This window comes from Nyctereutes procyonoides, unplaced genomic scaffold (assembly GCF_905146905.1).
Source record: "Nyctereutes procyonoides isolate TBG_1078 unplaced genomic scaffold, NYPRO_anot_genome, whole genome shotgun sequence".
NCBI classification, from domain to species: domain Eukaryota; kingdom Metazoa; phylum Chordata; class Mammalia; order Carnivora; family Canidae; genus Nyctereutes; species Nyctereutes procyonoides.
This window is the reverse complement of record NW_026575033.1, coordinates 8,661,299-8,678,446: the sequence shown is the minus strand read 5'-3', so window position 1 is coordinate 8,678,446 and position 17,148 is coordinate 8,661,299. Positions and strand designations below refer to the sequence as shown.

At 35.3% G+C, this 17,148-nt stretch overlaps 1 protein-coding gene across 7 annotated transcripts in view; it reads right to left on the bottom strand.

Moving 5' to 3' along the window:
• The window catches only part of PAN3 (poly(A) specific ribonuclease subunit PAN3), a 137,020-nt gene that overhangs the window by 29,220 nt on the left and 90,652 nt on the right, over positions 1–17,148 (bottom strand). For 3 of the 7 annotated variants that reach the window (XM_055317198.1, XM_055317203.1, XM_055317200.1), the window contains 5 exons: positions 12,299–12,546; positions 11,106–11,162; positions 9,585–9,689; positions 8,731–8,788; positions 185–346 (listed from right to left, as the gene is read on the bottom strand). In XM_055317198.1, coding sequence (XP_055173173.1) covers positions 185–346; positions 8,731–8,788; positions 9,585–9,689; positions 11,106–11,162; positions 12,299–12,546 — 630 coding nt within the window. The remainder of the gene's footprint in view (positions 1–184; positions 347–8,730; positions 8,789–9,584; positions 9,690–11,105; positions 11,163–12,298; positions 12,547–17,148) is intronic. The other 4 variants (XM_055317201.1, XM_055317202.1, XM_055317204.1 and 1 more) reach the window with 2 other exon arrangements.

Genomic DNA, 17,148 nt, shown 5'->3' with positions numbered 1-17,148 from the left:
ATTCCATCAGAAATGTGAAGAAAAAGCCATATTATGCATCATTTATGAGCTACTAATTTCCAAACAAAATAATAAATTTATTATCCTTTAAATTTGTTATTAAGCAAATAAATATATGCAGGACTGTTTCAGTAATCTTAGCCTCAATAATACCTTTGAAAAGAGGGCAATTTATATTCCTTACCATGTATCCTCCGAAGGCAATACGGCAGATCATCTTTGCTATTTACAGCTTTGTAGCAAGATGTAATATATCCAAAATTACTTGATTTCTGTATCCGATTGGGTGGTGGCAGTGGTTCTAGAGGAAACAGGCTATGGTAGCTGTCAACTTCTGTAGGGACTGCTAGAGTAATTCATAGGACGACAATTTTAACTTGCTGATATTCATAAATCTCTCAGAGTGATAAAGAAATCAAATCTACCATAAACCACCGGTATCAAAACATATTTTTGAATTCTGGAACAGTGTCAACATTCATAAAAATTCTATAAAACAAACTGGTTTCACTATCAATAAAAATAGTCATTATAAAACAACCAAAGAACAACCAGATTCCATATACTCGAAAACATGTATCTCTTATACCACAATACAATTCTTTGTTTCTCAGCTATTAGAAACAATTTGTGATCACTTAGAGATATTAAACATTTCTAATTCTGATGCTGAACAAAAATCAAGTCAGATTTTGCTTCTTTAAACACTTAGTTTGCACAAAATATATTTAGCCAGCAGTGTTAAGCATATGAATTCTTGTTTTTTAAAGTGTATAGAAATTCAAAATGACTTTAAGTTGGAAAGTAGGTATGTATAATATGTCTGTGTGTATGTGTATGTATAAATATGGCAATCCATAAAAACCTTCAACCATGGGGTATGATAGCACAACTTTAATTCCTAGCAAAATATAAAAGAAAGAAAATGAAAACCACTCTACAATCATGCTTTTCATGTTCCTCAAAGCAAGAAAAATTATATTTAAGAGTAACTGAGATAATGCATTGGAATTTGATCAGGATACTCTGGTTAGGCATTAAAAAAACTGTTTACTTGAATCCCAACTTATTTCTTATAAAGACTAACTGTACTTAGTGGCTGGTTTCTCTATAGAGTATAGGCAATTTCTTTTCTTTATTGCTATTTTCTAGAACATGTATCAGTTTTACAATCCAAAATGACAACAATTTTTTAATGCTTCACAATCAAATTATATTTTCCAGTTGGACAGCTTCCATTTTGTTAAATGCCTTGAATGACTTTAGGAACACTCACGATATTTCAAATGAGAAGCAAGCTAAGTGAACATGCAGAATATGCATAGAATATCATCTAGAAAGGAATACAGCAAAAACAGTAACCTCTGAGAGGGAGGATTTTTATTATCTTCTTTACACTATTCCTTACTTGCCAAAGGTGTTACAATAAATATGTTTAACACTATTTTTGCTTTTTATTTTTTTAAATTTCTATTTCTTATCAGAGAGAGAGCAAGTGCACGCACATGTGCAAGAGGAGAGGGAGGGAGGGAGAAGAGGAAGAGAGAGAGAGAATCTTAAGCAGACTCCACACAGAGCACAGAGACCTACCTAGGGCTCAATCTCACAACCCTGAAATCATGACCTGAGGTGAAATCAAAGAATCAGACACTTAGCCAACTGAGCCTCCCAGGCACTTCTGTTTAATGCTATTTTTTAAACACAGCAATATGTGGCACACCTGTGTGGCACAGTGATTGAGCATTTGCCTTCAGCTCAGGTTGTGATACCGGAGTCCTGGGACCGAGTCCTGCACCAGGCTCCCCATGGGGAGCCTGGTTCTCCCTCTACCTATGTCTCTGCCTCTTCCTATGTGTCTCTCATGAATAAATGAATGAAATCTTAAAAAATAAAAATTTTTTAAAAACAGCAATAAATCTTTAAAAAAAAAACTCACAACCCATAATTTTGACTTATGACTATTAAATACATGTGAAATATCCTATTAAGAAAACTGTCATTCCAGAAGACAGGTTCAAAATGACCCTTCCTATTACCTCTGCTAAATTCTTACATTCACCATCTCTTAGTTTTTGAAACCATATGAGACAGAACTATTTCATATGTAAGGAAAACAAGTATCAGACATCTAGAGAGACAGTTGGGATATGCAAACTAAGGACTCTGATTCTATAGTCCTATGCTCTTAACCCCTAGAAAGCATTTTGGCCATAGACAAAAAAACCCCAACTGATTCAATCTAACTTTCAAAACAAGGTCAAGTGGCATGTTCTTCTGAAATAAAGGCAGTACAAGGGAGTTATACCCACAAGGGAATATAGCTGTAACTTTTGCCCATTTATTTCTTATTTTAATGATCAGTGTAATTCCCACATATAAATGAAGAATAAATATTGTTTCCTGGTTGCTTCATGAGGAGCACTTAATAAGAGGAAGTTATTACTTTCAAAATAATAAAAATGTAATGAATGACTACTATGTATTAGTGAACCCATATTAATGAAATATGGGTTTTTATCAAGACTCTTAGAAAAAATTAATGCCAGAGATCTATATAAACCATAATACAGTACAAGGAAAATAGCTATGAAACAAGTACAACTCACCATGGCACTGGTCCTTAAACTTTAGCACCCTTCAGAATCACCAAGAAGTTTGTTAATACATAGTTTGCTGGGCCCCATGCCTAGTGTTTACTTATAGGTCTAGAATAGGGCCCAAGAGTTTTCAATTCTACAAGTTTCCAGGTGATAATGAAAAGATGCCGGGGCACCTGGGTAGCTCAGTGGTTGAGCGTCTGCATTTGGCTCAGGGCGTGATTCCAGGGTCCTGGGATCGAGTTCTGCATCGGGCTCCCTCATGGAGCCTGTGTCTCTGCCTTTCTCTCTCTCATGAATAAATAAATAAAATCTTAAAAAAAAAAAAAAAGATGCTCCTGGGTCAAGGATCACATTTTGAGAACCATTACACATGGAAAACAGAAGGGAGAAGGGAGCCATTCCCAAGAATGCTAGGAAAGATGTAACAGAAGATTTGGTATGCATACTACAAACTGAAGGATGAGACTGCTTTCAGTGAGCTAAAATGGGATGAAAAGAGTGCTTTGCTTTATGGCGAAGGAGACTCACCACCACCAAGTCTTGAATGTGTACACAGTTTTCAGGACTGTGAAATCTCATGTTGTAGGAGAATAGGGTATACCACAGAGGAGGTGCAAAGAGGAGAAAATGCTGAGAATTACGTGGGGATTGATCAGAGGGAAATTTAAAATACTATAATAAGGACTTGAAATTCACTATGCCAAGCAGTGTTACTCATAGCATCAGTGTGAAAAAGAAATTGAATGAGGGACACAATCAACTAAAAATCTTACACTCTTAAGTCCTTTGACCCTATTTGTATTTTCAAGCAAGGCATGTTGAATTTTCTACATTACAGGAAAAAACCAAAACCGAAAAAGCAATATGGTACATCAGTGGAAAACTAGGCATTATCCAAAGGATACCCTTCTAGTGTCTGATTCTTATGCTATGGGAGATATTTTACACTCGAGTAAACTATATGTAGATAACTGCTCACCCTGCAAAATAACTCCTGTTCTCTATGAAAATGCCAGTTTGCAGATTCATTTCAATTTTCCTTCTCTAAAGTAAGTCTTATAACCGGCTCCTCATGACTTAAATAAGATCTTTGAAATGCTTGTTTTTATGTCTATGCATTAAAATTTTATCTTGTTTCAGAAAGTCACCTTTTAACACTATATTTTCCACTCTACCATGAAATAATCATATGTGGTCTAATATTAACCTTAAAAACCAAATGTTTCCACTGACTGGACTATTCATTGTTGTTCTGCTCTTTGCTTCTAGTTCAATTTAACAAATGCACAAAATTAAGTATGAATAAAGGGAAATGTTTTTATCAATAAAAGGAGATGCCTAAATCATTGTTAGATATCAAAAATCAAAGTAAAGAAAATCAACTTGGATGATGATGGGCAGAGCTGCACTATTTATTTAGTTCAGCCCCAAGTTTTAGTCTGAGGTCCAATTCCACCAAATAATATTAAAAATAATCATAAAAAAATAAAATTACTGTCTTTGCTCTATTTAACCCTGCTTCTTCCCCTCAAAGAACATACAGAATGATAGGCTGCATCGAATAAGACATTGAATATCTGAGATTCACTGTAGTTTCTCAACCTCAGCACTATGAACATACCAGATTGGATCATTCTCCGTCATCGAAGATTGTTCTATGCATTGAAGGGTGTTAAGCAACCCAATAATAGCCAGTAGCATGCCACTGCCAGGTGTGATAACCAAAATTGTTCCAGATATTGCCAAATGACCCATAAGGGGGAAAATCATTCCTGGTGGAAAACCCCTGATCTACAGGAAATAAATTATGATTTCCAAGTTGAGAAGTATGGTGGGAGTATGAAATATGGAAAAGGGAGAGAGAAAAGAATAGCAAGACCAAATATTAATAAATGAGTCAACATGAGATGAAGATTAACAGTAAACATAAGACATGAAAAAGAGCAACTAGAGCCGTGATAGAAAAAAAAGCATTTATTAAAATTTGTTGAACATGGGGCACAGAATTAGATTAACAATAACCTTTAGTTTGTGACACTCGAATCACTGGCTCATGTCTATGCAGGGCCTGCTTTTATTCAAAAATTGTTTAAAGATTTTATTTATTTATTCATGAGAATACACAGAGAGGAGAGAGAGAGAGGCAGAGACACAGGCAGAGGGAGAAGCAGGCTCCATGCAGGGAGCCTGACGTGGGACTCAATCCCGGGTCTCCAGGATCACGCCCTGAGCTGTAGGCGGCACTAAACCGCTGAGCCACTGGGGCTGCCCTTATTCAATTATTTTTAATAACATAATAAGCATCAGCAAACACAGCACTCAAAACAAAAAGCTCAGACCTTTTCTTCAACTTACATCTAAATATACGGTTCTTTCTACCAACTTCTGCCTTCCTTCTCTTCTCTTTTCATATAGTTTTATTACATACCATAAGATATATACATATGCATACACACATACATTTACCATTTACATAATTGTAGTTAACTTTACAAAAAGCTATCATGCTATATGTAGTCTCTTGCAACTAACTTTACTCACTATGACATTACTAAGAGTCTTCTGTATTACTGCATGTCAGTGCAGTGAACTTTCTTCATTTAAGCTGCTGTACAATATTCTATCATCTGACAATATCACAATTCATTTGGATCAAAGTTTCTGCTATTTTAAGCGCCCCGGGCCAAAGGCAGGCACCAAACCGCTGCACCACCCAGGGATCCCAGAATCAGACTTTAAAATGACATCTTATTTGTATTTTTCCCTAATGATCCATGATGTTTCACATTCTGTCATAGATTTACTGGTCATTTGAATTTTCTCTTTCCTCATATGTCTATTCCTATCTTTTGGCCCTTTTTCTATTGAGTCATTTATGCTCTTACTGGATTGTGTTTTTTATATTCTTTACCAGCTGTGTAAATATCTTCTTCCAGGTATTTTCTTTACTCTGAGTATCTTTGGATTGTTTTTAATTTTAATTTAGCAAAATTCATCAGTATTTTCTTTAAGAGTCAATGACCTTTGTCTTCTGTATAAGAAATCTTTCCACATTGAAATATTAAATCAATTCACCAAGATTTTATAGTAAAAGTTTTTAAAGTTTTGTTTTATACTTTTAAGTTCTTAATCTATTTGGAATTGATTTTCAGATGTGGTTAAAGATAATGATCCAATTTTATCCTTTACCATAAAGAAAAACCATTTTTTCCAATGCCTTCTTTCCCCACTGAGATGCCACGTCTACCACAGAATGTGTCTGGGCTCTCCTTAGCCTGTTTCATTAACTGATCTAACCCAGTGCCATCACTCCACTATTTTAGTTATTACAGACTCAAACTATGCCTCTCCTCCCTCAATACACCCAGATTCTCCACCATCATCTTCAAAGTACCTGGGGTAGTCTTGGCCCCTTACTCTTTTTTTTTTTTTTTTTTTTAAATTTAAGATTTTAGTGATTCATTTGAGAAAGGGAGAAAGCACCAGCCAGGAGGGGCTGGGGACGGGGGTGGGGTGGGGGGTGGGGCTGGAGGGGTGGAGGGTGGGGGAGTGGGGGGGTAGGCAGAAGCAGACTTCCCACTGAGTAGAGAGCCTGATGCAGAGCTCTATCCCAGGATCTCAGGATCTTAATGTGAGGCAAAGGCAGCTGCTTAACTGACCAAGCCACTCAGGTGCCCCGCCCTGGCCCTTTAATTTTATCATCTGGTATGAAAAGTTCTGTTATGCTGTAACATAATTTAAAAAAATAAAGACCAAACGAAGCTTGAAACTTTCAGCTCTGTTTCCCAACTCCCAGGGAGGACAAAAAAGCTGAAGATTCAGTTCATCACTAAAAGCTAAAGAATTCATCAATTGTTCTCACAATGAAACTCCCATTAAAAAACAAAACAAACAAACAAACAAAAACCCACGCTAAACAGTGGAATCCAGAGAGCTTACAAGCTGGTGAACACACTGAGGTACTAGGAGAGTGGCACACCTTTGAAAGGGTATGGAAGTCCCCATTGCCGCCACCCAACCCACCACCTTACTTTGCCCTAGACACCTTTTCCATTTGGCTGTTCCTGAGTTGCTGTTCCTGAGTCGCACCCTCTATACTAAACCAACAAACTAAAGTGAGTCATTCTAGCAAATTACTGAACCAGTGGGGTGGGGAGATGGGGAAGTGGTGGTAGTGATTGTGGAAACCCCCAAATTTGCACTTGGCCACATAGAATATGGGTAGCCTGGATAACCCATTTCAGCTGGCATCTGAAGTAGGCATAATCTTGTGGGACTGAACCCTTATAGTTAGGGCCCTTAAAGTTAGGACATAAAGTACATGTCAGAAGAATTAAGAGTAAAAACAGCTCATGGTGCTTTGATTACAATTTTATTGGACCTATGCAACAGTTTAGAAAACCTAACATCTTAATCACTATGTCTTCCTATATATAACATAGTATTTTACTCTATTTATTCATCTTAGCTGATATCTCTTAATAAGCCTTCCCCATTGTGATCTCACACATCTTTTGCTGCATTTATTCCTAGCTACTGATAACCTTAAATGACTATAAATAGCATCTTTTCTTTTCATTATATTTAAGTTATTGCTTATTGATCTATAGAAATTTAACTGACATGTATTAATGTCAGTTAATAATTAATAATAATTAATATCCAGCTACTTCTTAAATTCTATTATAATTTCAAGTTATGTCTAATCTACAATCATATGATTTATTCATGATTGTATTCATAAAGAATGGAAAGGCAAAAATAAGCCAACCTAGTTTTCTTTTCTTCTTTTACCCTGGGTAGGGCCTCACAGACAATATTAAATATTTAAGGACAATTCCAACCTGAATACCTCAAGGCTGGGACAGGTAAGTTCTCTGTCCATCTAAACTGAAAAGATTGGTCTTAAGGCATGATAGCTTGACATACTCCTTTTAATTCTTCAGCAATCAAGAGGATGCACAGTGAACTATGCTCAATCCTTGATTATAACCATGTGTCTTGAGATTATCTCTAGGGCAAATGTATTCCTACTGATTCTTTTTTTAAGATTTTATTTATTCATGAGAGACACAGAGAGACAGAGAGGCAGAGACATAGGCAGAGCAGAGAGAAGCAGGCTCCATGTAGGGAGCCGGATGTGGGACTTGATCCTAGTATTCCAGGATCACCACCTGCACTGAAGGCAGAGGCCCAACCGCTGAGCCACCCAGGTGCTCCCCTGCTGCATTATTTATAATGCAGCTAATTTTGCTGCATTATTTATAATGCAGCTAATTTTGCTGCATTATATCGTATAATTTTGTTAAATTATACCATATTTAATCTTGCTATATAGCAAATAAGCTGGGGAAAGAGTTTTTTTTTTAAGATTTTATTTATTTATTTATTCATGAGAGACACAGAGAGAGAGAGAGAGAGAGAGAGAGAGAGAGAGAGAGAGAGAGGCAGAGACACAGGTAGAGGGAGAGGGAGAAGCAGGCTCCATGCAGGAAGCCCGATGTGGGACTCGATCCCAGGTCTCCAGGATCAGGCTCCAGGGCCGAAGGTGGCACTAAACCGCTAAGCCACCCGGGCTACCCTGGGGAAAGAGATTTTAACTGCATTCTAAGAAACGCTGTAGCACAGACAGAAAAACCTAGGTTTAAATTCTGACCCAACCAGACCACTGGTCTTAAAGGCAAGTTATTTAGCCTTCCTGTCAACCTCAGTTTTCCTCACACATAAGAGGTATTCATGTCTCTGTCATAGAATGCTTGTGAGAAAGAAAGTATGACATATTAAAAATTCAATTAGCACACTGTCTGGTATACCACACTTCCAAAAATAATAATTACCTTCCCCCTCTGTTTAAGTATCCATATTTCATCAAGTTTCAGAAGACAATAATACTCCAGTGCACAGTGAGGTAAAGTACTATGATTTCTAAAACCACCTAATTTTTTTGACAAACTAGATACTGTCACATGTAGAAAGTGAAATGAACTAGATGATCAGTGGCATCTTGGAACGCTTCAAAAATAGATTTCAAATAAATATATTCATAAAATAGTGATTAGCTATTCAAGGCATAAAAATATGTACATAAAGGTAATAATATCCTTTAAAGATGAATCAATTCACATTTTACCTGGCATATCTGCTTGATCAATTTGAGCCATTGTTATTAAATGCCTGTTAATCAGCTCCTAAGAAAAGAAAACAAGTCTATTTACATATAAACATTATAGCTTCTGAAATCTGTTTTCTATTATAACTAAATAATGTAGTATTAGTATTTTTTGGTATGTGCACTTTTTAATGTTGATAACGTGAAATAACATTTCTAATAATGATAAAATGTCTAAATTCCAGTCCTAGATAGACCTACCCATAATTAAGGGTTAAGTGACTGACCTATAATCCAAAGCACACAACTAACTCTGTGGCTAAAAACTCAAGGCCTATCCTAAGTTTGACTAACAATTCACTCATCAACACTATACTGGTACAACTTCTGTGAAATAAAAATTTTTCTGAAAATATAAATATAAAATGAAATTCTACATATCAAATAATACTTAGCTGTATACCTAAAAAAAGGAAATGAAATTCTTTTAATAAAACCTACTTTATAGAAAATACTAAGCTCTTTTAAAATGAGTTTACATCTAAGCCAAACTATTTATTCTTATCCTATAATATTAGCAAAAAGTTGTCTGACGGTTAGAAACCATTTAATATATTTCAAAGAGACCTTACAATGCACAGGTTATGAAGTGCAAAAAGGTAGCCCATTTAGATAGCTATTCTGTTATATGTCCTAACACACACTTGCAATTTGTCTTGAACATTAGGTTTCCTTAAATAAATTCTAAATTCTATCTGCTTTAGTAGCATACTTGATTGAATTATATGATTTGAAAAGAGTTTTGTTTTTTCTCCAGTTGTTTGCTAAAGCACAAGAGATATTAAGTATTTCCACCAGAGATTCTGAAAGCATACCTGTCGGAGTTCATCAGCCATGAAGAAGGAAGGTGCATTTGCTTTTGGTTGCATATAAGCAACATGAGGTGCAGTTGGAGGGTAAATATGATAGTTTGGAAATACCTAAAAAGGCAGGGAGGAGGAAAATGTAATAACCAATTATTCTCAACTGATGAGCTTTATCAATGTTTTAATAAAGTTTTAATCTTTAAATGACAGCGGTAAATAAATGGATACATTTTAATGATAATGAATTAAATACCTCAGAATAGCTGTTATTAGTATACTTTTTGAATGAACTCACTTTAAAAATATTATACTGCAATAATGAATTTAAAAATCTAACAAGGAGGGGATCCCTGGGTGGCGCAGCGGTTTGGCGGCTGCCTTTGGCCCAGGGCGTGATCCTGGAGACCCGGGATCGAGTCCCACGTCGGGCTCCCAGTGCATGGAGCCTGCTTCTCCCTCTGCCTGTGTCTCTGCCTCTCTCTCTCTCTCTCTCTGTGTGACTATCATAAATAAATAAAAAAAAAATTAAAAAAAAATAAAAATCTAACAAGGAAACATTTCTTCAAATACAGTAAAATTTAACTTCTAATGAGAGAACAAAGCTGCTCTTTGGAAGAAGTGTTATATAGTTTGTAAGTATTTTTTAAAGCAGTTGAGAGAGAGGAAGAAAGCAGGTATTTAAAGTGTTTGGATTTAGTCAGATAATGAGGTTTAACACTGCCTTGTCTACCCAAAGAACCACTCCCCTGAAGGGCTTTTTTGGCTAATCTAAACAAACTTGTTATGTACATACTGGTTTCAAATTGCAACAGTAAAGAGGACCAACTGACTTAACTCTCCCTCTGGGACTGAAGCTTAGGTGAACAATAGGGTGCAACAATCTATTTAAATACTTTCTGGGCAAACCAATAAGTTACTAAATCTTCCAGCTTCTTAGAAATGGACTCTTCTTCACCCCGTTTCTTCTGTTTTCCTATGCCTCTCCTTCCTCTTCACTGGTCCCTGATACAAAAATCAATGTACATTCTAAACTATGTTTTCTTTTTTCATTTTAAAAGCTGAAAGAAACACTTTTTTCCCCCCTCTCTGAAAAATGAATTCAGCTAATTTCTGCTGCCCTCAGATGATCACTCTTGCTCTGGATCTCAATCAGGAAGTGGTTTTGCAATACCTGTAAGGTTTCCTTTAACCTAAATCTGTAGGGAGAATAATACCTCCTTTTTCTCGCCTTGGTTTTCTTACACCAGATAGCAGTTTGGCTTAACCACCACAGGTTTACCATGAGCATATTTTTAAGAGTGGTGTGAAGGGTAAAAACATTGTAAAAATGTGCCATATATAATCACTACAAAAACAACTGAGACAGTTTTGTGACAAAAGAACCTCTTTATAGATTAAATTTGCTCCTTCTACAAATATGATAAAATATAATAAAAATATAAATAATTATAAAATATAATAAACCCCCAAAAAAGGTAAAACATTGATGGAATTCTTACTTGAAAGAACCAAGGAAAGTCTCTACTCTACCTCAATTATTTGACCTTCTGTTCGGCAAGCTGTTCTGTGATAATTTTTGAAAGATCTCTGACCAAAAACAAAACAAAACAGAACAAAACTATTAGCTATTTATTAGTTTTTAAAAAGCATTTTACATAATTCATAAGTATGTCTACAAATGTTTTCACATTTATTTCTCACAAGGAGGTTAGGTATTATTATCCCCATTTATAACTGGGGAAATGGTCTCAGAGGTACTAAGATTCAAAAGTCACAAAACAATGGCAGGACTAGGACTCTTAAAAAACAGAAAAGCACTCTGTCATCTTTGCATTCAAATTGTCTTTTAGTAAAATATTAATCAAAATAAACCATTTATTTAACTTGTGAGATCAAAATTTGCTTACTAAAACCGAAGGATAATTTTCATCTAAAACTATCATCTATAATTATGTCAAATGTCTACAATTTAGATCAGCTCTTGTGTTTTAATGGAATTTGGCTTTCTAACTCACATGCTCTTCAACTACTACTTATTTTGCTATACTAGTTAAAAAACAATTTTTGAACATGGACACAACAGTTGAAGCTAAAAGATACAATTTGTGGAACATGAAGATATTTTCTCTCTCTGCCCTTCCCCTCCTCCCTCCTTTGTTAACCCTTTCCTCATTTGTGATCAGGGCTTCCCCTGGGCTCCCTCCCTCCTTACCAATAATCCATATTGGAGACCTCTTTTCACTATGTGATCTCCACTATCCAGAAATCTAGAGATTAAATCACTGCCTCATCTGAAGGAAAGGTTTATCATCAGTTTACTTTCAGTAAATATAGGAAGCCATCTACTTTCTCAGACTTCTTACTAGAGGTAGACTAGAGGCAAAACTACCTATTATACCTATAAACAAATGTAGCGAATGTCAACTTTAACTGGCACAAGTATAGGTAATCCCATAAGCAAAACATGACATGAAGTACTAACTAGAGCTTGAATATAATCTGTGAATAAACCCAGATTTGTCTAAACCTGGAGTTATTACTACAGAAACAGTTTACTTTGAAGCAATAAGAAGAGATTAGAGTTATCATCTAAGTTAGAAAATCAAATACTTTTTCACATCACAATAAAAAGATGCAAGAGGGGGTAAGCCTCCTCATTAATCTCATTAATATGAAGGAACTGTTGTAAGAGTACTATAACTTCTCCTTTAATGCAGACATACCATTCCAGTCAAAGGTGCTGGGGTTGTGTCTGTATAGAAGTAAGTCGTCCCACCGACAGTTTCCTTTTGGATCACCTGACCAGAAGATGGAGTCTGAGAAACAGGATTATTAACAGGTGTAGAGGCACTAGAAGGCACCATGTAATTTGCTGGATTTGGAGTGTGACTTCTTCTTCTAGGAGCAGGAGAAGTATGCGGAGTGATCTTGGGAGAATGAAGAGGGGAAGATCCAGCAGACAAGGACATCCCTGAAGAAGATGTACAAATGTTTCTTAGGGAGGAGAAATTGGTTTTAAAGAAACACATCTGGAAATAAAATGCAAACATTCATTTGGAAGAAACATCATCTTTAGCAAAATCAAGTGCAAAAATAAAAGCCATGATTTTATCTTGGTTATGTTTTAGAGAAAGCTCTGATGAAAGCAAATGTAAAGATGTTTCTTTTTTCAAAGATAGACATTTCTAAATAATTTCCTAACTAGGAAATTTATTGCAAGAATAGTCTCCTCCATATCAAGGTTTACACAAGAAACTTCAATAGTAAGAATCATCAGAAATTTAACAAATTAATTTAATGGAAAAATGAGAAATAACAAACTGAGACTCTTTAAAAAGCCTTTTTATAAGCCTTTATAAAAGGCTTTCTTTCATAAAGGGCCCAATTCCCTTTCTGTGAAGAATCATTTAAAACTATGGCTATTAACAACACAAATACCACATTAACCTAAAGTAGTATAGTATTAAAAATAAAACTATTTAATGAGATTTACTAGATTTCTTTTGGCCAAATACAATTAACAGAATGGTTGAAAAAGCAAAACAATTAAGTCTAGTCTTAGCTGAAATACACAATAGCTTACACATTATATTTTTTAATCAAGCAATAGACTGTTTTGATGCCTTTTGTCTTTAACTCTAAATAGGCATATACTAGAACAAATGAAAACTTCTGCAAATGCATACTTTGTAAAATTAGGCCAACTGATGCCACTAGGTTCTAAGAGAAGTTTTATCCAAACACAACTAATAAGAAACCATTATACGGAGGGCATCCTCTATTATGATCCTAACGTGAAGAAAGGAAAAGGACAATTGTCTTAACCCTTCAGGAGATTCCAAGCTAGCTGAGAAAACAAAACCAGGTCACATGTAAAAGACATAAAATATAAAATGACTTACAAAAACACTCAAATATAAATTAATATACTGCAAACTACATGCATAATAAATGCAGATGGATGCAAATTAATTAAAACCAGGTAGAATTAATCAAAGGCTTAATGGAGGTGATCAGTTCTGAGCAGAGATTAAAAGAGTTTCTAGAGCTACAGTTAGACTTCCTGAAAAACTTGGCTTATCCACAAACTGTTTTCTGGCCATTTGGGGAATGACTAAAAGCCCACACTTTAAAGTAATTGCCATCTCACAATGCAAGGAAAAAGTTTATCAAAATGCCTCTGGTCAGAAACTATGATTAACAGGGACATGAATTTCAATTCTGAGGCATTCATAAAACATCAATAGTGTTTTTTGGAAAGATGTAGGTGGACAAAACTAAGGTGAGAACTGAGATAATCCTTATCTTTACTCAGGATAGCCCTTTGCAGTTTCTAAAGAGCCTTAACATAATTATTTCATCTGATTTTCTGAGCAACTGATTGAGTTAGGCAAGTGAGGCAGGTCAAGTTACAAGCACCATAGCAGAGATTAGAATTCAGACATGAAGAGGTTTTGAATTGACCAGTGACATTTGTGCAAATCCAACAGCAAAGCCAGGACTCAAGACTCCAAACTCCAAATGTAACACTCCTACTGCTATAACAATGTCTACTGCATTGACATTAAAGCAAGTCAGGCATTCTCAAATTTGTCTTAAAGGTATCTCAGAAAAACATTAAAAATCTAAACCTCTTTTCAAAAAGTGATTATTTATAAGGAGGCCAAACTACTATATTAAGATATAAGCTTATTTAAAAAAAAAAAAAGCACAACAAAAAACTGTTTCAGAGTTCTGTTTTTCTAACTCTATATTACACATTTAATTGCAGGTTAATCCATAAAGCAAAAATTGAATTATTAACTATTTTCAAAAGACAAATACTCCCCACTTACCTAATATGAAATGCATTTAAGACAGTTTCCCTAAAGCTAGTGTTTAAGTCTTTCCAAGCCAAATCACCAAAGATGAGCAAATTTGTTTACTACCTTTAAATTAAATAACAACAACAAATATAGCTACCAGTTCTTGAATACTTTCCAATGTGGCACTAATAAAAGTACTTCATATACATCAGTCTATGTACTCCTCACAACAACCCTGTGAGGTAGGTATACCACATTCACCTCACTGCTAAGAAAACGTTTAAAAATTTTTTATATTATAAGGACGAATATAGGTTATTAAACAAAAGAATCCAGACTCAACTCAGGTCTCATTGGATTCCAAAGCCTGTGCTCTTAGCCCATAAGCTATCTAGTTGCCTAGTTCCTATGTCTTATACTAGAAAGTAGAAAGGGGATCCATTACCCATAGTAGTAGCATTAGTGACCACATTAAGCCATGTGGAATAGAAGCGCAGCATGGAGTGCAGGGAAAGATTCTGACACCAAAGTAGGTGTGCAAGTAAGACAAAAGGTAGAGTCTCTTTAAGCCTGAATGCATGGAAAAAGATTACCAAAACCAAACTGTGGTCAGTTAAGAAGGAAATTCATGTATAATAGAATTTATAAGTTGTAATGTAACTAGCTTTCTCTTAAGGATTTTTAATTTTGTTGCAGCACTGAAATCTGAGTTCATATATCTGAGCTGATACTTAATACATTCAAAATAAAATATGTACACTATTAAGCACCAGCTATAGGGGAAACAGGATATTTAAATGTATAGGAAGCTAGAAATGAAATTAACCCCTAAATCACTGAAACTTCACACCTAGTCACATAAGGCACAGCTTTGTGCCACCAGAATATCTCAAACATGTTAAAGAACGGAGTAAAATATGCACATATCTGTTCGAAGAGAGGTATTCTGTACCTAACTACTGTGAAGACAACAGCCACCACATACTTAATGTCAACTGCCTATATATAACACTAAATTATAAACAGCCCAAAGGAGTAGAACCATACTAAAGAAATGAATAGTTAAAAATAAAGATGAATTAAAATGAGATTTGATTTCACTTCTCTCACATGTAAATACTGCTTTTTAAGTTCTATTTTTCCTTATATTGGGGATAAGGGCTACTTGTGGTAATTACAACACCAACACCCTACCCTTAACTGGTACTCAACCACCAGAACACTTAAGCAAATATAATAATCACTGAGGATACTATAAGAGACAATCTGGAAGAATGAAAAATTGTATTTAAAAGAAGATGATTTAGAAATATTACATTTTTGTATTTTTTTGGCATTACTTTTTGTAATTTATTCTTAGAATGACATTTTGTTGACATCTTATGCCATAACTGCACTATAATTTATTAGGTGAATATTCAAACTGTGATACTTAAATCGTATATGTTAAATTAATTGTTTCAGAACATCTAAAAAAATCTCTTCTTAAATGTATCCCAATTCAAATAGAAAGGAGGAAACAGTAAAGAGATGCTCACTGGAGGAGTTAACCAGAGCAATTAACAAAATATAAGAAATGATATAAAAAAAACCTTTAAGGCTACAAAGTATCAGTGTTTTTGAATGACATGACTTTATACCTGAAAAACCTACGAAAACCAACAAAAAGACACTTGTAAATAACGACATAATTCCCTAAAGCAAATGGTTACAATATTAGGATATACTAAATGAACAGCATTCCTAAATATGAACAACCAGTTAGGGCAATATTGTTTCTGGGAAATAAGAAACACTGAGCTAACAAGATACCCTCCCCTCAAGCCTTATCAATGCTGTGAATACATGGAACTAAGAGATATGATACAACCCAAATTTAAAATATAGCTGAGATAAAAAAGAACAACAAAAACTCCAAGAGTAAGAAATTAAGGAAAAAACTGGAGTTAAGAGGTAATACTGTGGAAAGTTTGAGGAAAAATCTAGACTAATTGAGGCTTTAATGCCCACAGGAGAATATGAAACATGGCCTTCAGCCCATAAAACCTGGGGATTAGGACTCTAATTTCAGTGTGAAGCCAAGGAGTCTGGAAAAGTTGCAACATCAGTGAATGTAGGATGAGAAAACTTCTTTCTACCTACTAGCCCATAGAGGCAAAAAGTAAGTTTAGTTGTGGAAGAGAGATGGAGGAAAGGAGAAGGCTGGAGCTGTGTTGAGAGAAAAGAATCCCATGCCAGTACTATACACAGGTATAGCAGAGAAAATTCCCAGGAGACTTCATTCATGTTACAGGAATCTCAGTGAAAAATTAACAAAGTTTGAACTGTCCTGGACATTTGCGTGAAGCAAACACCAACTGTTTTTGATGAATGCTTCTACAACCCAGAACACACAAGATCTCTCCCTAGAAAAACAATTCCACTTAAAAGAACTCCCAAAGTAAGGGTCAGCGTGGACAATAAACTTGTGAATTAATACCATGAGAAAAAGGGATCTCAGAAAACAGAATGCTATAAAAGATATAAAACTGAAACTAAAATGATTGAAGACATGAGAGAAATGACAAACATAAAAAGAAAAAAACATTTGTTCTTCTTAAATAAAACTAAACTCTTTAAGAGTAAAAAATATAATCATTGAGGCAGCAGTTTGGCGCCTGCCTTTGGCCCAGGGCGCGATCCTGGAGACCCAGGATCGAATCCCATGTCGGGCTCCCGGTGCATGGAGCCTGCTTCTCCCTCTGCCTGTGTCTCTGCCTCTCTCTCTC